This window comes from Gymnoscopelus microlampas (genome assembly GCF_963454915.1).
Source record: "Gymnoscopelus microlampas genome assembly, chromosome: 17".
Lineage (NCBI taxonomy): Eukaryota > Metazoa > Chordata > Actinopteri > Myctophiformes > Myctophidae > Gymnoscopelus > Gymnoscopelus microlampas.
In genome coordinates, this window is record NC_139954.1 from 42,626,249 (window position 1) to 42,653,196 (window position 26,948).

Here is a 26,948-nt window from a genome sequence, read left to right on the forward strand (position 1 = left end):
CAACCACACTTTGCAATTTCCCCGGAATTGCGACGCGTCTAGTTGATTCATTGATACATAAGAAGGGAAAAAAAAGGCTGCTTCTCGATTATTCGATTAACTTACTTGCGCAAGATTAAGTCGGTTATTGCTCATAAATATCATTTTCGATATATTTTCGGTTAATTGCACAGCCCCGCCCCCAAACAACAAAAACAACACTCCCCCCGATCGAGCTTCAATCTAGATCAATGGTTCTCAAACTTTTTTCGTGTCAAGGACCCCCAATTTGATATATATATTTGGCCGCGGACCCCTTGTGAAAAAGGTTTCGTGCAGGGGACCCCAAGAAGAGAAGATTTATGTGATTGAAAATAATTCAAAAATAATTCAAAACATTTACAATATTTTTCAACAAAGTTCATAAATAGCAGATGTGCAATTTATCTGCTAATAGATCTGCTATTTTTGAATAGCCAACATATAAGTGGATAAAGTGGTTAAAATGATTGTGATGCTACTACTATTAACCCATTAAGACCTGGTCACTTTAGATGGCCGCGCTATGAGCTTGTATATCTGCTATTTTTGAAAAATCTTGAAAACTTTTTTTTTTTTTTTTTTTTTTCAAAAAACTGTTAGGATTTAGAAAACATTTTTAAGAATGGCCTCAGGTCTTAAAGGGTTAAGTACTCTGGCTGAGGAGTCGGGACCCCCTGGAACCCCCCCCCCCCCCCCCCCCCAAGGACCCCACTTTGAGAAGCACTGACCTAGACTTCTAGAGTCGACGGCTTTAAGACACTCAGATGAAACGAGAGCCGGTAATCGAGCTGCCGTAAGGGTCAAACACAAGTTACTTGATAACTTCACAGAGAGAAGAAACACGGGGAAAAAAACAATGGCGTGACACGTGATGCCGCCATTCAATACCCATCCAATTTAGAACTACTGGCACACTCTGTTTTTGGCTCTCCATTGTTTTTGCTGGTATCAGGTTGGAGGTCTGAGCAATGCCAACCATCCAACTCCAGCTCGGGTTCCAAAAGAGCTGCACTCGCTCCACTCACAGACACGCAAACAGGGTTGCCAGATCTGCTTATTATAATTTTCCCCGCAAGATTTTATTTGAAAATAGCCGATCTACAAGCTCACAACGCGTCGCATCGCGACGCGTTGTGAGCTTGTAGATCGGCTATTTTCAAATAGCTGATGTATATGTTAAAGTGCTCGTGTGGCCCACAGTCGCTTCTTTTGGGCTGGTTTTCCTAGACCTGGTTGCTTGTTTCTCTCACAGAATCTGGCAACACTGCACGCATAGACCAGATAGAAGAAAGCCAAGGTTATTGCAGTTAAATGAAAACTATAAAACGAAAAACAAGGCTTTGCAAGAGCCTTAATTGCAACTTGAGCTCTGCATTCTGCAAGTTTGTTTACAAAACTAAAACAAACAGCAATCATCAGGAAAATGTCCTTAGTATCCAATTTTTTATTTTGTTTTATAGTCAAAATATCAGGATCTACAAGGTCACAACGTGTCGTTGGAATTGAAAACATGAAGTCAAAACAAAATAAAAACTTTTCTTTTCTCAAAACTAAAGTAAGCTTTGATAGAAGCTAGCATGGCTAACACCACCATGGCACATGAACTCCCTGACACTGTGTGGCGAGACAGGTGTGTAGTGTTTCAGGTATGTCTGCCAGCACGGCCAGCCAGTCAGCCAGCCAGCCAGCCAGCCAGCCAGTCAGTCAGTCAGTCAGTCAGTCAGTCAGTCAGTGAGCCAGTCAGCCAGGTCCGCGGCCAAATCTAAAAATGTTTTCTAAATCCTAACAGTACAGTATGTTGCTATATCAGTGGTGCTCCAACTTTTCCATGTCAAGTACCCCCAAAATTATACTTTTTTTCTCTACTCCTGTTTGATTTTTCTTTTCTCCTTGAACACCCCCCCCCCTCTTTTCTTTTTCTCTTTCTGAAAATAACAAAAACAATGGAGCTTGCGCAAACAAACTTCTGTAAACCTGTGATGTGACAGTAAAGTGTATTCCTATACAGGGACCACCAAAGAGGTCCATATGGAATGGACCCAAACAGGCATGTTCACTTTGAGAGTGTACATCCATATGTACACTCCCATTTTAACTTTATCCATATTTTATACTTTGGCTATTCAGAAATAGCAGATATACGAGCTCATAGCTTGCAGATCTGCTTTTTTTTTATTGTGAACATTTTTGCAAATCCTTGAATATATATACGTATATTCTTGAACCGAACATTAGTAACTAAAATGTTTTGCTTCTGGGGGTCCCTGGAACAAATTATTTTGAGATGCGGGTCGGCCAAATACATTTACTTTTGGGGTCCACGACACGAGAACGTTTGAGAACCACTGATATACTGTAACAACATAAATCTTTCAGGAAACTGTTAGAATAGGCCTCAGGTCTTAATGGGTTAAATGAACACTGAGGATTGTATAGCATAGATTGGGGTCCAAAAAGAAAAAAAGGTGTCAAATGGGGGGCCGTGACATAATGAATATCAAACTGTGGGTCCTTTAAACTCAAAAGGTTGGGAATCATGGCTATAATGGACGCCTCGACAATCGTTTAGTAGGTTTTTTCTTTTTTCTCTCTTTTTTGGGTCTGTTTATTTTTTAGACAGCGAGCTTTCTTAGTTGGACCGTTGGAACTTTTACAAAGAGACATTGTTTGTCAGCTGATAGGATGCACATGGCCGCTGTCATGTGATTCAGTTCCCACTCCTCCATCCTCCCACAAGGCTGGACACACACACACTGTCTGTCTGTCTGTCTCTGAGCTGAGGTCAAATGCCATGAGAATGTGAAAAGAGAGTGAGAGAGAGAGAGAGGGAGAGAGAGAGAGGAAGAAAGGGAGAGACAGACAGAGATAGGGAGAGAGAGAGACAGACAGAGAAAGGGAGACAGAGAGACAGAGAAAGGGAGACAGAAAGAAAGAGAGAGAGAGAGAGAGAGAGAGAGAGAGAGAGAGAGAGAGAGAGAGAGAGAGAGAGAGAGAGAGAGAGAGAGAGAGAGAGAGAGAGAGAGAGAGAGAGAGAGAGAGAGAGAGAGAGAGAGAGAGAGAGAGAGAGAGAGAGAGAGAGAGAGAGAGAGAGAGAGACGGGGGACAGAGAAAGATAGAGGAGATTTGTAGCTGGAGATAAACATGGCCCATTGAAGATTTCCGAACGATTAGCGTCATGATTTATGCCACTCTAATTTATTATAGGAAAAGTTTTCCGAGACAACTAAAGTTTAAAGCGTAACAATTATAAGAGCTTAATGTGAGCGCCCACAGTGGGTGAAGCACTGAGTAGTACTGTACGTACCCAATCAATGGCTTTAAGGATTATAACTGTCAAAGGATTATAGCACCAAGCATTAGAACTAAAACTATATTGTTTTAACTTAAGTGGATGGCAGGCTCCAAGCCACAGCTATAATTACCACCGTTATGACTATATTGCTTGGTGTGGAACATGTCCACACACACACACACACACACATAGTAACTACAGTAAGTACATTTACTTGAGTACTGTACAGTTTTGGAGTTTTTTTGGTTTGTTTTTGCAAGCTCATGATGACTTTCACTCTGCTGCCCTTTAAAATTTTTAATAAAATCAAAAAAAGTGAAAAAGATTCGAAACCATAATAACGTCTCTGTCGGGGGGGAAACCTCATATATCCAAAACCGTTCATTTTCAGGATTCAAATTCCAAAAGCATCAAAAGTAGCAGATCTACAAGCTCGAAACGCGTCGCTTCGCGCCGCGTTTCGAGCTTGTAGATCTGCTACTGTTGATGCTTTTGTGTGACACTGTAGTGTGATCATGTAGGGCGTTAATTAAAGGTAGGGTAAGTGATATTTTTTGGTTAAAACCAAAAGTATTTTGTTAAAAGGTTAAAGCACTATATTCTGATAGTAATCATTGCTATAGAGTGTTTGTTCAGTAACAGGAGTCTCCCCGTCTCTCCAGCTCTTTAATAAACAGAAAATACATTTTCCGGAAGGTGTCAAAATCTCAGCCAATCAGGAGAAAGTACCCATTTTTAAGCTTCATTTTTATAGTGTTCCAGTTCCAATTTTGCCTGCTCATTTCTTAGTGTCATCACTTCCAATTTCACTTGTTTAATCTATATCCTGATTGAGTTCTCTATCCTGATTGGATAAAATTGGAAATGAAACTGAAACGAAAATGCATTTTCTGTTTTATAAAGAGGTGGACAAGGAGACAAGGAGACTCCTTTTACTGAACAAACACTCTATAGCAATGAGTACTATCAGAATATAGAGCTATTTAACACTTATTTTAACCAAAGAAAATCACTTACCCTACCTTTAACAAAAAAGTAAAAAATATGGAGATAAGAGGTTTCTGCCCGACAGCTGCCCTCAGAGCAAAGCAGAGGAGAAAAGATCTATAGCCCGTCCCAACAGATTTCTTTTTCCATTCCTGTAGATGTGTTTATGTGTCTCCTCAGTCTAAACTGTTGGGGGTGGGGTTTCAGCAAAGGTTGAACTTGACCCTTTGACCCTTGTCCACCGAGCCCGGGGTGAAAGGAAGGGCAGGGAGAGGGGGGTGGGGTGGGGAGGGGGGGGGGGACTGGGGGCACGTCAACCCTGGGAAAGCAGAGAGGTGGTGAGCGTCTCCCTGAACTCTGCTCAAGCTTTGACCTTTGACCTTTTTGAGAGCGTAACGAGGAGGACGTATGGGGGGGTGGGGGGGGTGAGCTGTCAGGACCGCCTCTCACATGTAATAGACACAGCAGAAACGCTGTTTGAAAAAGGGAGTGAGTTGGGGGGCCCGGGGGTCCGAGGCCCACATAGCGTTTACATTCCACCTGTAACCGCCTCATCACGTCCATTCGTTATGATGATAGCGCACGGCGCTGCTACAAGCTTAGCTAACGGCGACTGTATGTCGTCGTTGACGGGGGTGTCAAAACCTTGTATGTCCAAAACTGTTAACTTTTTCAGGAGATGGAAAATGTGTTCCTGTGTGGGACCCAATGTAGTTATTATTTCCGTCACAGGCTACATCAGCGGAAAAATCCTTCGAATTGCCTAACGGGAGGGCCAGCCGGCCGGTAGGCTTGCCGGCGGGCAGAGATATAAAGTCACAATTTATAGCGAGAGAAAAAAAAAACACTGATATATGAAATAATCAGAAAAAAATATCTTTTACCCTGTGTCAGAAATAGGCTTCCATATCCATAGCACTATGTGGCAATGGCAACCGAAGCCTTTTATTTGAACCTTAGTGCAGTGGTTCTCAAACTTTTTCATGTCAAGGACCCCCAAATTGACACTTATTAGCCCGCGGACTCCCATTCGAAAAGATATGCCAGGTACTGGATTCTCAACCATTTTAATTTCAAGGACCCCCAGTTTGACATGCATTAGGGCTACGGACCCCCATTTAATGGCATCTCTATCTCTGGGACCCCAATTCATATTGTAAAATCAATGTTAATTTAACTCTGAGAGTGTACAAATGGAACCAAATGGACCCGTTAGGGTCCATTTGGTTCCATTTGTACGCTCTCAGAGTTACAGACCCATAAGGGTCCATTTTGTTCCTATCCATCATTTAGCTGGGGACCCCCTGGAACCCCCTCAAGTACCCCTGGGGGTCCCCGGACCCCACTTTGAGAACCAATGCTATAGTGGGAGACGCCAGGTTGTATTACATACAGTGCAAAGGCCATGGAAACTTTGCTCCTGACATGTCGGCATGTCCACCACCAAGCCCTGAGCGCATATCCTACTCAGTGTAGTTGAATGTGCACTCTATCGGTATAGGCAGCTTATCTCTCCTGTGTCAGTCAATCAGGCAATCAATTTAGCATTTATAGGCTATAGTGCCAAATCACAACAGAAGTTATCTAATGCCACTTAACACATAGAGAAGGTCAATGCCATAGGCTTTAAGTTACAGAGATCCAACAATTCTCCCACAAGCAAGCTTGGCAACGGTGGCAAGGGAAAAAAACCCTCTTTAAAGGGCAAGACCACTTTGGTACAGGTTTGGGCCGTGTAGTACTGTTTGTTTTTTTAATAAAAATGTTAACATCCTGTTGATTTTACTATTTGAAAGCTGTTTTACCATACAATGTAAGTCAATGAGGAGCACATTTTGAATGATCAATTTCTAATCAATGGAGCAATATTTTTTTATTTCTTGCCCACCTTTGGAGTTACATCATGGCAAGGTAACTACACAGCCCAAACCTCTACCCAAGTGATCTTGCCCTTTAACACCAAGAAAACCTCCACAAGAACCTGGAGCAGTTATCTGCCTTGACCGCCCGGTTGGTTAAGACTGAGAGAGAGAGAGAGGGAGAGGGAGAGAGGGAGATGTACAGCAAACAATAGTGACAACTACTAAAAATAACTGTGGTGATAAACACATTAAAACAAAGTGTGTAATAGGCTGTGACAAAAGGCCAAGGCAGGAGGAAGGACTCTCGAGGAATGTCATGACAGTCTCCTCCTCCGATTGCAGACAGACTGCACTTCCCCGCTCCAAAAGGTGCTGACACCTGTCCGTCTCTAAAGTCAGCACATACTCCAACCCGCACAAAATGTGGCATCGTCTCACCGCAGCCAACCAGCATGTATGTATGAGAGGTTGTAAATAACCAGCTCCAACAGCTCATAAATTGATGTGTCATTGTGGTGTGTGCGCACCGCATCGCATCGCGCCCTACTACCCTTTTCTCTGTCTTTAGTGAGCCCAGCACTAGCAGTTAATATAGCGTCAACATCTGTTTTTTTTTACCACTTTAAACTCTATTTTATACTTTCAGCTATTCGAAATTCTGTAAAGAAAAAAAAATGGAATCATCTTGACATTTTTGAACAGCAAATATCTTTGGGGTCCCTGGAAGAAGACCTTTTCAAATGGCGGCCAAAGATTCGTTGACGTGAAAACATTTGCAGAACCACTGTCCTAGACCACAGATTACCAATGTGTTTGACATTTTGTCAGAAAATGCTACATTTTCTAACACATTTGAAAAGCTTAGATTGATTCAAGTTTGTATTTGAGTACATTTAACGATAATATACAAAAACAAATCAAAACAATGAACACAAATTACTTTTTTTTTATTTTAACCACTTCAAGCCCTATATTTCCTCCAAATAGCCGATCTACACATGCTGTGAGGCTGTAGATTGTCTATCTTTTTAATTATTTGATAACTTTTGAAACTTTTCTCCTCTAAAGACATGCCCAAAAAATACCGACACCGGATTGAAACGTGATGAAAAAGTCAGGACACGACCGCTGCATAATTGCCGACGCAAAATTGCGGGTCAATAAAGTCAAAATAATGGCCGTCGGTCTGCCTCTACGACCGGTCCGTCTGTGGCAAACGTGTGGGCGCCACTGGCAGCCCGAAATGAGGGAAGGAAGACTCATTTGGCGTGTTCCTTTTTGTTTTTGTCTCGTGAACAATGAGGAACTTGTAGTTTGTGTGACATGTCCTTGGACGAACTTGCCAACAGTAAGGTATCCACATATCCACATATCGTCTCTGTCGGCTGGAATCCTCATATGCCCAAAACGAGGGCGTATGAGGATTCAAATTCAAAAACGGCAAAAGCAGCAGATCTACAAGCTCGAAACGCGGCGCGAAGCGACGTGTTTCGAGCTTGTGGATCTGCTACTTTTGACGCTTTTGTGTAACACTGTAGTACAGGGGTCTTCAACAGGGGGTCCGTGACCCCTAGGGGGTCCTCATAGTTACTCCAGGGGGTCCGCCAAATCTTTGTGTGATAACATTTTTTTTTTTACCATAACCACTTGAACCCTAGCATTCCTTTTCTGAGGAGAACTTTAGCCAAAAATAGCAGATCTACAAGCTCACAACGCCTCGCGCTGCGAGGCGTTGTGAGCTTGTAGATCTGCTATTTTTGGCGAAGAGGTTTAGGTGTAGAGGGAAAGAAGAGCAGACCAAGTAAACAAAAAAAGTCTAATCTGAAACACAATGTTATACAATATAGTGGGGGTCCCTGATTCATTTCTTTCTCAGCTAGGGGGTCCTTGGCCTGAAAACGTTGAAGACCCCTGCTGTAGTATGATCAAGTAGGGCGTTAATTTACGAAAGAAAACACAAAAAGTTAGCATGTGGAGATAAGGGGTTTCTGCCCCCGACAGCAACGATATGCAACGAGGTAGGGTTAGCTAGAACAATCACCTTGGAACAATAGAGTGCTAAGTTATCTGTATATACAAAAACATGATCCTATCAGTCACATCAGATGAGCCAACAGATGTTTAGTTTATTCTGTCTGACTCATTCTCAGTGGTGGTAAGAAAAGAAGTATTCAAATGTTTTTACTTGAGTAAAAGTATCAATACCACCATGTAGACATACTCTGCTACAAGTAAAAGTACAACTAGAGTTTCATACAGGCTGGACATCCAGAAAAAAATACTTACACACACACACACAACACAAAGAGGAAGAGGTCACATAAGTTCAAACAGAGGCGCCGCCCGGGGCAGCTATAACCAACTCACCAGCTTGTCTGCCACAGTGGTGGGAAGAAACTACAGTACATGTTCTCAAGTATATAAATATTACCTCAAAATATACTTCAAAAAATACGTTTTGAGGTATACCGATACTTTCACTTTACTTGAGTAATTCCAACATTGATACTTTATACACTTCTAATCCACTACATCTCAGAGGCTAATGTTTTTTTTTCTTCATGATTTAGGTTATATTTATTAGAAAACATACATTTACCACTTACGTGCTACTTTATACTGTACCTTGGGCTATTTTGACAAATAAAAACATAATTATAATAATAATAAATGGGACATTCCGAGTACTTTTACATTTGATACTTTAAGTATATTGTTACTTTTACGCAAGTCTTGAGTCTTCGATTCATCCAATTGTACAGAGAGGGAAAAGCAGCAACGGTCTCGAGCATTTATACTTTATAAAAAGTACAGAGGTACAGTTATACAATAATGCTAAAAGGATAACGCTAAAAGCCATGAGGGCTCGTTTCCATTGTGGTTCTGTATATCTGTCCAATATATCTGCTTCAAATAGACTTTTTCCTCTACTTGAGGCGCCCCGGCGCATAGAAAGCATAGACGCAAGGTGTGAGCAACACGTGGAAAGCTACACAAAATGAAAACCATTGCAAAAAGACGCCCACAAAAAAACATCAAGGTACTTTGTTCCACCTGTGGTGCGCCAGTATCTAGGCCAGGACGTGTGTGGCTCACTGATAGTTAACACGTTGTGGGCAGCACAGATTTCACATAAATGACTCACTTTATACAGTATGACTCACAATGACTCCCAACGTTTATTCTTTTCCTCCCACAATGAAGATATCGGCCCATGTGGAGAAAGTGACAAATCAAATATCTTGTCAAATTGATAGATGGATGTGCAAATATGAAATCCAGTTGTAGCCAGAAGACAGTACAGATGAGAACACTGTCACAGACCTCTTGTTTTAGAGAGAGAGAGAGAGAGAGATTGTATGACAGAGTTGTGGTTGGAATTTTGTTTGGGAGATTTTTTTGGTGTTTTAGGAATGAACTTAATCATCGTACAATCAATGAAGCCATTGTGCTGATCCTAGCTTTGGGAGGTATGCAATTTCTTGCATTTCAGGCTCTTAAGACTGCTCACCATTTCAATGTGATTTCATCACGCTCACATGCACCCTTAAATACCCCTAGGTATATACTTAGTTCAATGGTTCCCAAACTGGAGTTCGGAACACCCGGGGGGGTTCCCCAAATGAATTGGGGGGGGGGGGGGTCCTCAGATGATTGGCTTAATGTGCAACATTGTTTTCTTATTCAACAGTAAACAAACCAACATACAGTATCAGTGTAGGGTATCTGCACATTTCTAAAGGATTTTTAAGACCTTTTTAATACCTCTAAAATGAAAAAGATTAACTAATCATAAGACCATTACTTCATCAAAAGAGGCAAAACATTTTTAAATAGCCTATCTACAAGCTCACAACGCCTCACATAGCGAGGCGTTGTGGGCTTGTAGTTCGGTTATTTGTACAATATTTATCTGTGGAACCGAGTCAAACACAATGTAATGCCTCAACTCCTACAATACCAAATGCCTGTCAGGGTAAATATTATTATTTTGGGGGGTTACGGCCTGAAAGGTTTGAGAACCCTTGACTTAGTTGACACAAGAACCAAGAGGGTGTATTTGTCCCGACATACACAGGTAGAAGCAGTGGCCGGTTAGTGCGGAAAACGCCCGGGATTCGAACCCGAGTCATGTGAACCCACATGGAAAGCCAACATCTTAACCACTAGCCTAAAGGGGAATCCGAATGTCAATTTGCTACTTTTGCTGTTTTTGAATTTAAATCCTCATATGCCCTCATTTTGGGCATGTGAGGTTTACACCCCACAGAGACGATATGTGTATATGTGGATACCTTACTGTCAGCAAGTTCATCCAAGGGCATGTCACACAAACTACAAGTTCCTCATTGTTCACGAGACAAACAACAAAAAGGAACCCGGGGCCGGGGGAGATATTAAGACATTTTGGTCATCAGGCAACGTATCCAACGTACGTATCCAATATAGTTATTTAGTCACAAGCTCTTAATACTTCTGATTGGTTAAATACGTTTAAAACCCACAGACACAATTAACCACTTTTCACTTTCACTGCTATACTTTTGTGTGACACGTAGTATGATGAAGGAGGGCATTCATTTATGGAAAAGAAAAAGAAACACAAAAAGTTGAAATACAATACAAGGTTTCTGCCCGACAGCAACAGCATACACAGTGTATATCGTTGATATCGGGCAGAAACCTCTCTTATCTCCATATTTAATCTTTTTGTAAATGAACGCCCTACTTGATCACACTACAGCGTCACACAAAAGCAGCAAAAGTAGCCGATCTACAAGCTCGAAACGCAGCACGAAGCTACTTTTGATATTTTGTTCCAGGGACCCCCAGAAGCAATGATTTGAGTTAAAAATGTTCGCTTTAAAAATATATATATTCAAAGATTTGCACAAATGTACTCGATTTTTCAAAAATAGCAGATATAAAAGCTCGTAGCGTGGCACTCGGTGCCGCGCTATGAGCTTATATATCTGCTATTTTTGAATAGCCAAAGTGTAAAATAATGTTTTTTTTAGCTCAAATGAAAAAGTGACACAGATGCGTTCCAGGTCTTAATGGGTTAATTTGAATCCTGAAAAGTAACAGTTTTGGACACATATGAGGTTTCCACCCGACTGGAGGAGACGAGATATGCATATATACAATTTTGTGACAGTTGTGTGTCAGTGAGTCCATAGGGGGCGGAGCCGACAGACAGAGAGCGAGAGTTTGTCGGATGTAACTCTTTCCTAAAACCAGATTCCACGCAGCATGCAGCATGCCTGGCATTCCTGATCAGCCTGTCTCTGCGATGCACTGGGAGACGCATTGTTATGCACACAGATCTGTTCCAACAACCGTTGCTTATAACACTTATCAGTCTTGGCTTTGAACTGGCACATATTTGACTGGTTTCCCAGAGACATGCAGCGAGAGCCTCTCTGGTGTCTGTCTGCCTGAGCCTGGCCCTGTTCGCTTTGCCCTCTATGCCTAACTTTAACTATAACTCATCATGGCTTGTCTTAACCACGTTAACTAGAGCAGGGGGTCGTCAACAGGGGGTCCGGGACCCCTAGGGCAGTGGTTCTCAAACTTTTTCATGTCAAGGACCCCCAAATTGACACTTATTAGCCCGCGGACCCCCATTTCAAAAGATATGCCAGGGACCCCCATAAGAGAAGATTTTTTACAGCTCTAGCAGTGATTCTCAACCATTTTAATTTCAAGGACCCCCAGTTTGACATGCATTAGGGCTACAGACCCCCATTTAATGGCATTTTTATCACTTGGACCGCAATTTATATTGTAAAATCTATGTTAATTTAACTCTGAGAGTGTACAAATGTACATTTGTACACTCTCAGAGTTACAGACCCATAAGGGTCCATTTGGTGCCTAATCTATCATGTAGCTGAGGACCCCCTGGAACTCCCTCAAGGACCCCTGGGGGTCCCCGGACCCCACTTTGAGAACCAATGCCCTAGGGGGTCCTCAGAGTTACTACAGGGGGGGCCGACAAATCTACCACTTGAACCCTAGCGTCCCTTTTCTGGGGGGAACATTTCATATTTTAAAAAAGTTTCAAAAGTTTTCAAAAAGTTTTAGGAAATACCAAACGTTTAAAGAAAAAAATAGCAGATCTACGAGCTCACACAACACGATGCATCATGAGCTTGTAGATCGGCTACTTGGAATAGGTTATTATATTAACCACTTGAGCGTCAGCAGCATCCATATTCTGGAGGGAGCATTAGCCAAAAATAGCTCACCCAGGTGAGCTTGTAGATCAGCTATTTTTTCCGAATTCATTTGGTGCAGACGGGGGAGAAAAAAGCAGTCCAAGTTCAGAGCGAAGTCAGGTCCAGATTACTAAATTCAGAGGGTTTTAAATCCTTCGAAGTCGGCCATATATACCACCCACCGTGACCTTTCAACATTTTTAGTTTGGAGACAAAATGCCAGACGTGATTAAAGTGGTTAAAATGGTTAAATAAAAATAAAGTTACGTTCATTGTGTTTATTTTATATTTTACTTGTTTATGCTTGTTCATCAAATATAGATCAAAAACATTCGGGGACTTAATGCACGATTCTCAACCGGCGGTTCACGAACCCCAAAAGTGGGTCACCGCACATTTTCACGTGGTCAGGGCCCGAAGAACAACTAAGACGAAGAGGAAGAACTGTTATCTGTTCCACTGGCTCATGTCTTCACCGGTGTTGCCATGTCTGCTTATTATACGAGACCGTGGGCTTGTTTTTATGTCAAGTCACTTGCGGTTGCGGGTGCAGTTGCTTATTTGGGCTTCCTTCCTAATGTTGTTTTAGTCAAGTCAAGGACCCCCAAGTTAATATATATTTGGTGCCAAGGACCCCCCATGCAAGATTTGTGTTAAAAAGATATTCCACTTTCCACCCTTTTTTGTGATAATAGCCAATCTACAAGCTCACAATCCGCATTGTGAGCTTGTAGATCGGCTATTTTCAAATAGCCAATAGTGTTTATTTGGCCTAGTCGCTTCTTTTGGGCTTGTTTTCGTAGGTTTTCCGTTGGTTGCTTATTTCTCTCACAAACTCTGGCAACACTGGTCTTCACACAACAGATACAGCTATGGGGTTTCTGAGGCAAACCAAGCTGACACACTAGTGGTGGAAAAACTGCTCAGATTTTGTAGCAAATACCACAATGTGGAAATACTGTGTTACAAGCGAAAGGTCTTGTATTCAAGCTTTTTACTGACTGACTGAAAGTATAAAAAAAAGTACCAAAAGTAAAATAGCTCATTATGCAGAATGTCCCATTTCACAAAATACTCAAAATGTGTGAAACTCTTTTAAAAAAATAGCAAAGCTACTTTGCTCGATGAGTTGTGAGCTTGTAGATCTGCCATTTTTGAACAACCGAAGTATACCATACACATATTAAATTGTATGTTTTGTAATAATAATCTAACTCTGCAAAGTAGATAACCAGTAACTAAGGTTTTCAATTGCAGTAAAAAAAAAAAACATTCGGGGACTTAACCCATTAAGACCTGGAACTGTGTCATTTTTAGATTTGAGCTAAAAAAGCATTATTTTACACTTTGGGCTTTTCAAAAATAGCAGATATACAAGCTCATAGCGCGGCACCGAGTGCCGCGCTACGAGCTTGTAGATCTGCTATTTTTGAAAAATCGTGAAAATGTGTGCAAATCTTTGAATATATATATTTTTAAAGCGAACCGTTTTTAACTCAAATCTTTGCTTCTGGGGGTCCCTGGAACAAAATATTTTGATGGGGGTCCCTCTACATCTCATTTGCCTCTGAGATGTAGAGAAGAAGACATATATCGTCTCTGTCGGGTGGAAACCTCGTATGTCCAAAACAGTTCTTTTTCATGATTCAAATTTAAAAAAATGCAAAAGTATCAGATTCACCAGCTCAAGCTTGCATATCTGCTACTTTCGATACTTTTGTGTTACGCTGCAGTTTGATCAAGTAGGGCAGGGGTCTTCAACCTTTTCAGGCCAAGGACCCCCTAGCTGAGAGAGATATAAAGCAGGGACCCCCTCTATATTGTATAAAATTGTGTTTCAGATTTTTTTTCTTTTTTTTACTTAGTCTGCCCTTTTTTCCCTCTACACCTATAGCCTCTTTGCCAAAAATAGCCGATCTACAAGCTCTCAACGCCTCGCAGCGCGAGGAGTTGAGAGCTTGTAGATCTGCTATTTTTGGCTAAAGTTCTCCTCAGAAAAGGGGATGCTAGGGTGCAAGTGGTTAAGGTAAAGAAAATAAATATCACACAAAGATTTGGCGGACCCCCTGTATTAGCTCTGAGGACCCCCTAGGGGTCCCGGACCCCCTGTTGAAGACCCCTGAAGTAGGGCATTCATTTACGAAAAGACGTTTCTGCCTGACAGCAACGACATAAAGTATTGGACAGTATAGGGAACGAAAGGAAAAGTTACCTCAAAATGTTACTTAACTAGAGAGTAGTACTGGAGTAAATGTACTCAGTTACTTTACACCACTGGATACAATACAGGGGGAAGCAGTGTAATCCTTCTATATCACCAGCTCATGATTTCACAGAACAGATAAAAAACTTCAAGCTTTTAGAGTCAAAACCAAAAGCTGGGAAGAAGAAGAAGCACATTCTTGCGTTAGGTAAATGAAACTGAGCAGTCAGTCCGGTCAGCCCAGTGTGATATTGACCAGGCTGTGTTTGTGGTGTGTTGGTGTGTGGAACAGAGCGAGGGCCCCGGAGGAGACGAGGGCCCCCAGAGACTCCAAATATTTGGGTGAAGCAGGTTAAACAAACACAGAGATAGGGGAAGGGCCCGGCCCGGCCCCGCCGCCTGGCCCCGGCCCTGGCCCCTTCCCACTGACTTCTCTGAGAGCTACAGAAACCTTGTATCTCCGTATTTCAACTTTTTGTAGTTTGTTCTTTTCCTAATGCACTACTTAGCCATGTAACAGTGTCACATACATGGAGCCAAAGTAGCCATTTTGCAATTGTGACTAAAACTGCTTTCGGTCAATTGGAACTCTGGTTCTTTTTGTTCATAATCGTTTGCAGTACACCGTTTGGACATACACGGTTTCCACCAGGCAGGGACGAGATGTAACATCTTGATGTATGTACAGCATGTCCGTGTGTCTGTCCTGTCCGCCCTGCCTGTCTGTCTGTCCACAGGGAACCCAGCGTTTCAACGCCCTACAAGAATAGTCACTTTAAAAAGGAAATGTGGCAAATGTGCTTTAATGTTGTTCACCACAATCAGCAGAATTAGGGTCAATCTGGCTTGAGGTTTTTTTCCCGCACCGAATGAACAAGAAAAAATAGTTTCTCGTGCCAGTGGTGGAAAGTAACGTCTACTCAAGTACTGTACTTAAGTACATTTGTATGGTACTTTTACTTTACTTGAGTATAATTTTCGATTTTTTTCCTGTCCTACAGTACTTCAACTTTTTGACTCCACTAGTTATTTGACAGCTTAAGTTACAGTTAAGCATTAACTGATACATGATGATGTATTATTACAGTGTCTTGCCAATTATTTGGGGCTCCACATGGAATACCCTCGCCGGGGCCAACCGCTGAGAATGGCTGGATTAAATGGACAAAACTACAGTTTACTAGCGTATCAGTTTACCTTTGCTCACTCTGATGCAACAGAGTGAGGTGGGTAGGTAGGTGGGTGAAGTTTAGATAGTGAGACTTCACTTCAGATGATGCAGCAGGAAAGCATACGCACTCGCTTGTTTGTGCAATAACAGCCTGCCAGTTCCTAAGGCACCGCAATTAGTTTACCTTTGATCACTACGCTTGATAAGCAAAGGAGCCACTGACACAAGCACACACACGCACACGCACACACACACACACACACACACACACACACACACACACACACACACACACACACACACACACACACACACACACACACACACACACAGATGAAAGGTGAAACACGTCAAAAGCATTCAATCATAAGAAATAGGTGATCAGCTATTATTTTTCTACTATTGAAAGACTGTAATCAAATGTAATTTAGGTTTTTCAAATTGAATTAGAAAAACCTGGCATTGGTGGGGCTCACACACACACGCACGCACGCACACACACACACACACACACACACACACACACACACACACACACACACACACACACACACACACACACACACACACACACACACACACACACACACACACACACACACACACACACACACACACACACACACACACACACACACACACACGTAACGCCCGGTATACAAACTCGGGTTTCCCGCGTGGAAAGCAAACATCTTAACCACTAGCCTAGAGGGGAATTCTCCCTTGGCTGGGGGAGATAATAGGGTTTTGATCATCAGGCAGAGGCTTTGTGACTGCTACACACACACACGCGCGCACACACACACACACACACACACAGACACAGACACAGAGGCACACGCACACACGCACCTCGTAACATACTTGTAACTAACAAAGTTAAAACCCTGTGCCATCGTCATCAGCTGCTTCTGCAGCACAAACATGTACAGTACACATGGATTTAAAGCAAAATAAAATTTCACGGCTGAAAAGTCCTCATGTGCGGTTTGTGAAACAGTTTAAAAGGAGCCCCCCCCCCCCACCCCTTCCTTTGCTTTTGCATGAACTAGCCGAGACTATTAAGATTTTATGGAAGATGCTTCTGAACATGTTGCTAGTTTGAGCACTTCAAATGCTCTAGTCTAAAAATAATGAGAGAAAATAGCCAAGATAGCCGAAAATAGCCTATATCTACAAGCTCTGAATGCGTCTGCCACGCATTCAGAGCTTGTAGATATGGGCTATTTTCGCAGCGCAACATGCTTCCATAGAACAGTGGTTCTCAACCTGTGGGTCGGGACATGATTTTGGGGCCTTTTTAATAGCGTACCTCAAAAGAAAAAGACCATTACTGCATCAAAAGTAATCAACAAACTATACTATAAAAACTGGTCAAACATCGGCAAAATGACTAAACTCTTAAATTCCAAGTGCTTGTCTGGGTGGGGGGGATCCCCAGTTCAAATATGATTATTTTGGGGGGTCACGGCCTGAAAAGGTTGAGAACCACTGCCATAGAAGACATGCTGCAAAGGAATCCTAAACGGCTGAAATCAGTCATGGCCGACTGACAACTTTAATCCACGAGTACACGTGTTGTGGGTCTCTGGAGCTCACCTTTGAAGTAGCTCTTGACCTTCAGGTAGCCCACGCTGAGGCGGAGCACGGACAGCTTGTCCAGGCGCGTGCGCACCTCCTCGTTGAAGGGCAGGAGGTCCGTGAGGCGGTCCAGCTCCCCGTTCAGCCGATCCCGGTGGCGCTTGGAGGGGTTCGACTTGATGACTCCATCTTGGCCGGGGATTTTCTTACTGTGGTGGGCCGGGAAGAAAGAGAGGGGGACAGAATTGAGGTCAGAATATTGGAATTTAAAAAAGGGTAGAGAGAGCCCCCAGCATCCATATTCTGGGGGAGAACATTAGCCAAAAATAGCCAAACAATGCGCATCAGTGTTGCCAGATGGGAAATGTTAAATCGTACCGGAGGCTTAAAATTATCGTATTTAAAAGAAAACAGTCAGAAATGCGTCACATGTGCTGCGTGGAATTAGACAACTTCCCGGACTTTACACAAATAAAAGCCTGAAACTGGACTTGAAGGACGTGACCTTATTTTGAAAAGCCAAACCAAATTCCAAAACAACAGCCAGGGAATTTAGTAAATTCACACACTTCTTTGTGATATGCCGAAATTATCGTACATTTGGGCATTATTGATCATACAACGTACAGAGGGTAATATTATAGTACAAATACGATCATTATCATACATCTGGAAACACTGTGTCACGTTAACACGCGCTGTGAGCTTGAAGTTTGGCTATTTTTGGCGAAGACATTTTGTGTAGACGGGGGAAAAAGCGGTCCAAGTCCCCTAGAGTCAACTTAGGTCCAGTGTACCAAGTCTAGAGGTTTTAAGTGGTTAAACGTTATACTATACTTAGTTTTCCGGGGTCCCTCAGGGTTCTATACTCGCTCCTCTAGTATTACCCTCTACATCAAATCTCTTTGCCGGAAATAGCCGGCAAAGAGATTTTTCGCCGAATGTTCGCCCCCAGAAAAGGTGCCGCTATCTCAGGCTAAAGTTGTATTGTACGCTAACATAATGGCCCAGGCCCGGTTTCTTTTTAACCCCCCTTTTCTCTCCAATTTAATCGGTATGCCAATTAGTTCCTCCCCACACACATTTCTGTGTTGTCACTGCTGTTGTATCATACTGACTCAGCTGCCAGTGAGGAGCCCCCACCGGAAGGACGTAGGGCGTTCGTCCTACTCCTCCCGCCCAGCAGGTGCCGCCCCCCAGACCGTAGGAGTACGCGCAATGACCAATATCACCCTCCTCCCCGCCCGGCTTCCCTCCCCAGAACACGGGCCAATTGTGTTCGCATAGACGTCCGACAAAGCCGGACGCACCGCGGTGGATTCGGACCCACAACCTCCGTGGTGGTGGGCAGGGACTTTACCACTGCGCCACCCGAGCACCAGGCTGTTTCTGTTTCATTCATTAAAAGAAAAGTTTGAAGAAGTCCTGGATTGAACAACGCATGACGCCTTTCACAGGTGTTAACAATGATACTAATGAAGGCTCTGTTCCATTTAGTCTAGCACAGTGGTTTCCACGACCCCCACAACTCTGAGAGTGTACAAATGGAACCAAATGGACCCGTAACACCTGTAAGGGGCCATTTGGAAGCCCATGAGGGTCCCTGGACCCTAACTTTAGACCCACTGGTGTAACAGAGTGTTTCCAGTGAGCCAACATGCACAATATCAGCACCCTGACTCTGTTTGACCAGAATGGAACAGAGCCTTCATTAGTATCATTGGTAACACTTGTGAATGTCTTCATAATATGGCTGCTGTGCATAGTGTGAATAGAGCCTATGCTCTGAGAAGAACCGGTGATAACATCCTGTGACGAAACAACAAGCATGTAAGGGACGTGTAACAACACAATCGTTTCCTGACTGACACCACAAAGGAACAGGAGAGCAGGAGAAGATCAAGGACCCTTTAAGCTTAAATTCCTTGTGAATCGCGCTCTGACTCAGTTCAGACCCAGCAGGCAGGCAAACCAACCAGGCCAGCCAGCCAGCGCACCACGGCGTCTGGCCCGCTGCTTCGCCTGCATGTATGACACATTCCAATAAAACAGGAACAGTACTATCATTCAACAAGTGCTCTCTACTCTCTGATGAGTAGTGGAAGGAAGAGGAGGCAGCCATAAACGTGACTAACAAACACCGCGCGTGAGTCATCATCCATCATTAGCCTACTGAGATATACAAGTCAGACGAGACAGTCGAAGAAATGCCTGGGGGCCCCTGACTGCTGCGGCCCTGCTCTGGAGACTGGAGAGACACAGCCAGTGTTGCCATGTCTGCTTTACTATAAGAGACTTTGGGATTGTTTTCCTGTGAAGTCGCTCGTAAATATTGGTAGTTGCGGGTTGCTTTTTTTTTGGGCCTTGTTTCTGAAGCGTAGTTGCTTATTTGGGGCTTGCTTCCTAAATGTTGTTTAAACCAGTGGTTCTCCAATATTTTCATGTCAAGGACCCCCGAATGTATTTGTCTACCACCCCCCCCCCCCCCCCCATCTAAGCATATTTTGCGCCAGAAACCCCCATCTCCCAGATTTGTGTTGCTAAAATGTTTCAAAAAATACACAAAATGTTTCAGTTTCAAAAGATGTTCAAATAGCCAATCATGTATATGTTGAAAGTGCTCATGTTGTGGCCTATAGTTAGCCTGACACTCAGCCTGCATTTTCATTTGGTTTCACTCCATTATTCAGTCTGAAAGCCCTCTCAGTGCAGCCGTTTTCCGAGATGGGGGCGTAGCCAAAGTGGGACTCTTTGTGGATTAGTTCATACTGGATTATCCCGATCCCGATTGGGACGGTTAGATTTTCAACCGGAGAAAACCCTGCCTTTCTACAGCATCACCAGACCCTGAATGAGAGGCTATAGCGATTCAGGGGCTGGAGCCAGGCTAGCCTAATATAGTCGCTTCTTTTGGGCTTGTTTTCATAGACCCGCTTGCTTATTTCTCTCGCAAAAAACCTGGCAACAGTGGAGACAGCCGCCAAGCATAGCAAGCTAGGCCCCCGGTCTGCGGTGCAGCTGTTAGCTAAGCTATACGCACCAGCACCAGCGTGCTGAAATATGAGCCTGTCTGCAGCACACGGATCACCTTTTACTACAGCATCACTATGTGTGTGTGTTATAGCGCCGAGGCCATGTTAGTAAATATGGCCACTGGTAAGTAACGGAGACCTTGTTTCCATTTATAAAAGAAGGTGCTAAAGTTATATAAGGCGGAAACTTGACCGTTTGAAACCGTTTGCGAGATTTCCCACCGTTGGCGTAACACATTGGGTATTCAACAGGCGGTCTGGGGACCTCTGAGGGGGGGGGTCTTCTGATTGCTACGAGGGGGGGGGGGGATCTCTATTCTGGGGGGAATATTCGCCGAAAATAGCAAATTGGCTATTTTTGGCGAAGAGGTCTGGTGTAGGTCTGGTGTAGCAGACCAAGTAGGCTACAGAGCCAAAGGTCAAGTTGACTTGTAAGTATTGAGGGGTTTAAGTGGTTAAATAACTGAAAATACACATGAACTTGAATCCAACATATTAATAGAAAATATAATGTGTAAACAAACTAAAAACATGAATTTATGATGATAGAGCTGTCAAACAAGTATGAAGCCATCTATGAAATCTATGACAAAGTTTAACCTGCAACACAATTTGATACAATATGTTCGTAGTAGGGCAGTGGTTCTCAAAGTGGGGTCTGGGGACCCCCTGGGGTCTTCCTCGTGCGGGTTCCAGGGGGTCCCCATCAAAAGCATCACAATTAAATGATTGTGATGCATGCTTTATCCATATTTTATACGTTGGCTATTCAAAAACAGCAGATCTACAAGATTTTAGAAAATCTCTGAAAAATATTGATGTTTGGAACATTTTGTATAATTTAGATTTTTTTTCTTTACATAAATCTTCTCTTCTGGGGGTCCCTGGCACAAGATATTTTCAGATTGGGGTCCGCAGCCAAATACGCAAAACGTTTGAGAATCACTGTAGTAGGGGGTCCCTGCTTCATCGCTCTCTCTCTCTCTCTCTCTCTCTCAACTAAGTGGTCCGTGGCCTGAAAAACGCTGAAGACCCCTGCTACAGTACAAAGCTACAATGTCTGCAAGAGAGAGAGAGGGGGGGGGGGGGGGGGGGTTCCAGAAACATCCCCGGTCGAACCACAAGGCAATGCCTTAATGTGCTGCTTTGTGTGTCAAACCAGTATCCTCTTTTCTTTCCTTTTTTCACCCATGGCGAATATAGGCATTCATTTGTTCTGTCGGGTCTCACTGTGGTATTTCACTCGAGGGGCAACGGGGTGCAATGAAATCAGCTGAGAGTAGACCACCCATGCTGAAGGCCAAATTCAAATTTACGAGTCTCGACGGAGACACATGTCATTAATTGCAAATCAGACCCACATGCTGGAAGGGAAGCGCCAGCCAAAAAAAAAAAGAAGAAGCCGAGCCACGGGAACAGAGAGAGAGAGAGAGAGAGAGATGCAGAGAGACGACACACAACACCACAGCGTTTTCATATCTCTGACCCAATACACCTGCTGGCGAAAGGCCGGGGCGGGCGGGGCCCATGCATAACAACTCTATGAATGGCTTTAGCCGTGTTAAAAGATATCGTCGCTGTCGGGGGCTAGAAACCTCTTATCTCCATATTCTAGGTCAGGGGTCTTCAACGTTTTCAGCCCAAGGAGGACCCCCTAGCTGAGAGAGAGATGAAGCAGGGACCCCCTCTATATTGTATAAAATTGTCTTTCAGATTATTGTATCAGATTTTTTTATGTTTACTAGGTCTGCTCTTTTTTCCCTCTACACCTATACCTCTTTGCCAAAGATAGCCGATCTACAAGCTCACAACGCCTCGCAGCGCGAGGCGTTGAGAGCTTGTAGATCTGCTATTTTTGGCTAAAGTTCTCCTCAGAAAAGGGATGCAAGGGTTCAAGTGGTTAAGGGGAAAAAAAATCCTATCACACAAAGATTTGGCGGACCCCCTGTAGTAACTCTGAGGACCCCCTGTTGAAGACCCCTGTTCTAGGTTTTTTTGCGTAAATTAACGCCCTGCGAAAGCACCAAAAGTAGCAGATCCGCATGCTCGAAACGCGGCGCGTTTCGAGCATGCGGATCTGCTACTTTTGCCGTTTTTGAATTTGAATCCCGAAAAGTCACAGTTTTCGGACATATGAGGTTTCCGCCCGACGAGAGACGATATGCTCAGTACATGTGGCGGTGCCACAGCTGCTGTCGCTGCCGCTGCTGCTATGTTTAGAGATAATGAAGAATGAATTGCTTTGGCCAGTTTCGCGTATACATGTCTATCTTTAAAGGCAGATTAAGTCACTTTCTATGACTCAAAGTGTCTCTCACCCCCCGGTGTAGTAAATAGTGTCAGTCGTTCAGACAATACAACTCAACAGAGTAAAAAAAAAAAACGCTCTTTCAAACCGATGAATCACTGTGTAAATACAGCGGCCGTGCAGAAGGGTTTGCTGGTTTCAAAAGAGAAGGGGCAACCATTCTTGCACTTAAGTGCCGGGCCCTTTCACGAGAGAGAGAGAGAGAGAGAGAGAGAGAGAGAATAAACCGAAACAGCCCAAATATTGCGTCATTCCCCAATCCATTTTCTTTATGGAGCTGACCGCCTTTGTCATAAATCTGACTAACCCAGAAGCAAACTGTACACACTCAATGGCAGCTCTCATTCGACATAGCGTTCGGTCGTGGGGGTACGAGGGGGTAAAGTCAGCGTTGAGCAAACTTGACATGTCTCTATGATCAACGGCGCAGGGCGTTGACAACTTTTTTTGAAGGTCAAATATCACCGAAACCCTCTTAATTCTTCTGGCAAGCGAGATGTACTGCAAAAAACTCTCCACCTCATCCTTTCAAAGAAGTCAAACTCTGTAACTTGCTCATTACACAAACTGTGGATGATGATAGGCCTTTTTTTCCCTCTCTCTTTCCTTCTCTCTCCACATTGAATAGCCTGTGGGGAATGCGGCCATAACTCAATTGCCGGGCCGTCGACCCGAGCGGTACCTTCCCAGAAACGAGAGTAAGGACTGACCTCACTTTCAAGAAATGCCTGGTGAGACAAAAGCCAGTATTCAAGAACCATTCTTTCCACCTTGACTTTGACTGTGGATCATGGGGCCCCCCCGACGCATGCAGGGGCCCTGGCAGCCCGGCACCACAACCACACGTCGGTGGTGAATTTAACCTCATCCCAACACCATCGTAGTTGCTTTATAAGACGCTGCTGTCGGGCAGAAACCTCCTATCTCCATATTCTAACCTTTTTGTGTGTTTTCCTAAATCAACGACCTACTTGATCACACTACAGTGTCACACAAAAAGTAGCTGATCTACAAGCTCGAAATGTGGCGCAAATCGCCGCGTTTCGAGCTTGTAGATCTGCTACTTTTGCTGTTTTTGAATTTGAATCCTGAAAAGCAACGGCTTCGGACATATGAGGTTTTCCACCATGACAGAGACGAAGAGCAAAGAACATATAGGGGCCTGAACCTCGGGACCCCTGCCTCCTGATTCCATCCGGGGGGGGGGGGGGGGGGGGGGTCTCGTGTTGCACTCTCACTTGTCGTAATGACACTGGCATGCTTTTGTCTGCTTTGGAAAGTGGGAGGCGCGGCTGTCTGTAACTTCGACAGATCTGACAGAAAAAGGCAGCCTCAGTGGTTGTGGAGAGGAATAACAAAATAAACGAACGACCCAAAAAAAAAAAAAACAAGAGCACACAGTCTCTAACACACAAGCTTACCTGTTGACGACATAACATAACACGAGAGAGAGAGAGAGAGAGAGGACGGGGTAGGACAGGGGTAGACAGACAGACAGACGGGGGGGAGACAGGGGGGAGACAGACAGACAGAGATAGAGGGGGGGAGAATGACAGAGAAATGGCAGATATGGAGAAACACAGAACACACACAAAACAAAATATGTTGCACACAACAACAGCGGAAAGCAGCGAGATGATAAATGAGGCTACAGAGAGGACCTGTTTTATTTGACAACATCCGCTCGATCCCCTCCGTGTACAACAGTACAGTACACTACTGTAGTACTGTAACTGTAACTGTATGTATTCCCACTTATCGTGTCCTGAGCTGAACCCTAGGCATTCCTTCCACGTGAGCACTCTTTCTTTAGTCACGGGCTGAAAATGGATTTACCTACTTCCCTTCGCCCATCGGAACAACGCAGGGCTGCCATTATCATGACATTTCACTCGACGGTTATTTTGTCACGCAAATAATAACTGAGATTTAGCGATTTAATGTTAGTGTTTTTGTTGCCGTTGAATACTGGAAAATACAAATAAAAATGTACATTTCTGTTCGGCTTTTAGGCTTTGTACACAGAAGTTGCACAGGGCAGATATGACGAATAATTTCAATATGCAAAGAAATGACTGCCTTTTTTTTAAATATTCTTTTTTTCTGCCTTAAGTGAAGAGAGACAGGAAACGGGGAGAGAGACACAGCCTAGGGAATGACCGTCGCGCTCGGGACTCGAACCCGCGGCGAGCTGTCAGGCTACATTGTGCCCGGACCGCTACGCCAGCAGTCCGGGCCCCAAATGACTGACATTGAATAGCTTCATAAGCGGAAAAGATCTACTAGCCCGTAGGTCGGCTAATTTCCTTTCTAATTTCTGGAAAATGTTTGAGGATGCACGAACATTTTTCAACATTATGACGATTATCGTCTCTGTCGGGTGGAAACCTCATTTGTCCAGAACTGTTCATTTTCAGGCTCGAAGCGCGCTGCGTTTTGAGCTTGTAGATCGGCTACTTTTGATGCTTTTGTGTGACGCGTTTTGAGCTTGTAGATCTGCTACTTTTGCTATTTGAATCCTGAAAAGTTTCAGTTTTTTGACATAAGAGGTTTCCACCCGACGGAGACGTTATGATGTGTCAGCTGTCCAAAAATAATAACCTGTTATTATTTTTGGACAATAACCTGTCCGAAATAATAATAATAGTCCATACATCGATGGTTTTAACAGTTAATCCACCTCATATAGTCTAACCCCATCCCTCAAAAAATGCAGTTCGCTGGGCCCATTCAAAACAGCCCTAAAAACTCATCTTTCTGAAGGACAAAAGAGGAGCTAGGACGTACTTTTTTTTTTCTTCAAGATTTTTCAAAAATAGCAGTCGAATAGCACCGAGTGCCACGCTATGAGCTTGTATATCTGTTATTTTTGAATAGCCAAATAAATCTAAAGCGACACAGATGCGTTCCAGGTCTTAAAGGGGATATTTCACCTTAAAAAAAACGTTGGGTCATTTTATCGTCTACTCAGGCTTTTGTGAGCCCCCCAGACCGTTTTTAAGTTGCTTGATTCAGTATTTAGATATTTGATATTCATTTTATCAGACACGCCCCCTTCCTATACAAACCCATTATAACTTCAAACTCCATTTTTAACATGTTAGATTCATCAAAAACACCCGTCCTTGGTTCTGGTGACTCACCCGGCCCTCCTAATATGCGAGGGGGCCGTGTTTTTTTTTATCACTTTTTTCATTTATTTTTTTATATATATTTTTTTAAATGAAAAAAATGAAATACAATAAAAAATGTAAACAAAATAAATGAAAAAAGTGATAAAAAAAAAACACGGCCCCCTCGCGTATTAGGGGACCCACTTGCAATATCCTCCCACGCCCAACAAGTGGGCAACCTGTGGCCCCGGGCTCACAAGGTTGGGATTCGCTGCACTAAACACTAAACAAGTATAGTAGTTGTGCTTTTCAGGATTCAAATTCAAAAGCAGTGGTGTAACGTAACTAAGTACATTTACTCAAGTGCTGTACACTTTTGAGCAATTTTTACTTTGCTAGTATCTCCCATTTTCAATACTTTTACTTCTACTCTACTACATCTCAGAGGCAACTATAGTACCTTTACTCCACTACAACTATTTGAAAACTGTAGTTACTAGTTACTTTGCAGATTATTATTACAAAACATACATTAACCACTTAAGCTCTATATATATTTCGCCATTTGAAAATAGCCGATCTACAAGCTCACAACGCGTCGTCGCGATGCAATGTGAGCTTGTAGATCGGCTATTTTCAAAAGATTTGAATACATTATGAACTTGTAAAATGGGACATTCTGCACAATGAGTACTTTTTACTTTTTCCACCACTGTTCAAAAGTATCAAAAGTAGCAGATCTACAAGCTCAAAAGCTTATATATAGATCTGCTACTTTTGATGCTTTGGTGTGACGCTGTAGCATGACCAAGCGGGGCGTTAATTTACGAGAAAACACCAACAAGTCAGAATATGGAGATAAGAGGTTTCTGCCCGGACAGCAACGACTTCCTCATCTGATTACTTTTTATTGTTCGCTAACTTGTATTATAATAAATGTGGCCCGTGGTGCATCATCATCATCATCATCATGGCTTTGATTCTTATTGGGTCTGTAGAACACTTGGGTGGGTGGGGGTAGTAGAGGACGGGGGCCGGGATTTGGGGTGGGGGGGGGGGGTGGGCGGGTAAGGGCCTTTGGGGACTACTGTAACTGAGTTAAACTTAGAACAATGGGCAAAACGCATATCGTTGATGAGGCCCCCCCGGTAGATGAG

General features: G+C 43.4%; 1 protein-coding gene across 1 annotated transcript in view; it reads right to left on the reverse strand.

The window, feature by feature from the left end:
* LOC311064883 (aryl hydrocarbon receptor-like) overlaps window positions 1-26,948 on the reverse strand; it is a 103,254-nt gene that overhangs the window by 71,450 nt on the left and 4,856 nt on the right. Inside the window, exon 2 of the mRNA XM_084084906.1 lies at window positions 17,357-17,547. Coding sequence (XP_083941032.1) covers window positions 17,357-17,547 — 191 coding nt within the window. The remainder of the gene's footprint in view (window positions 1-17,356; window positions 17,548-26,948) is intronic.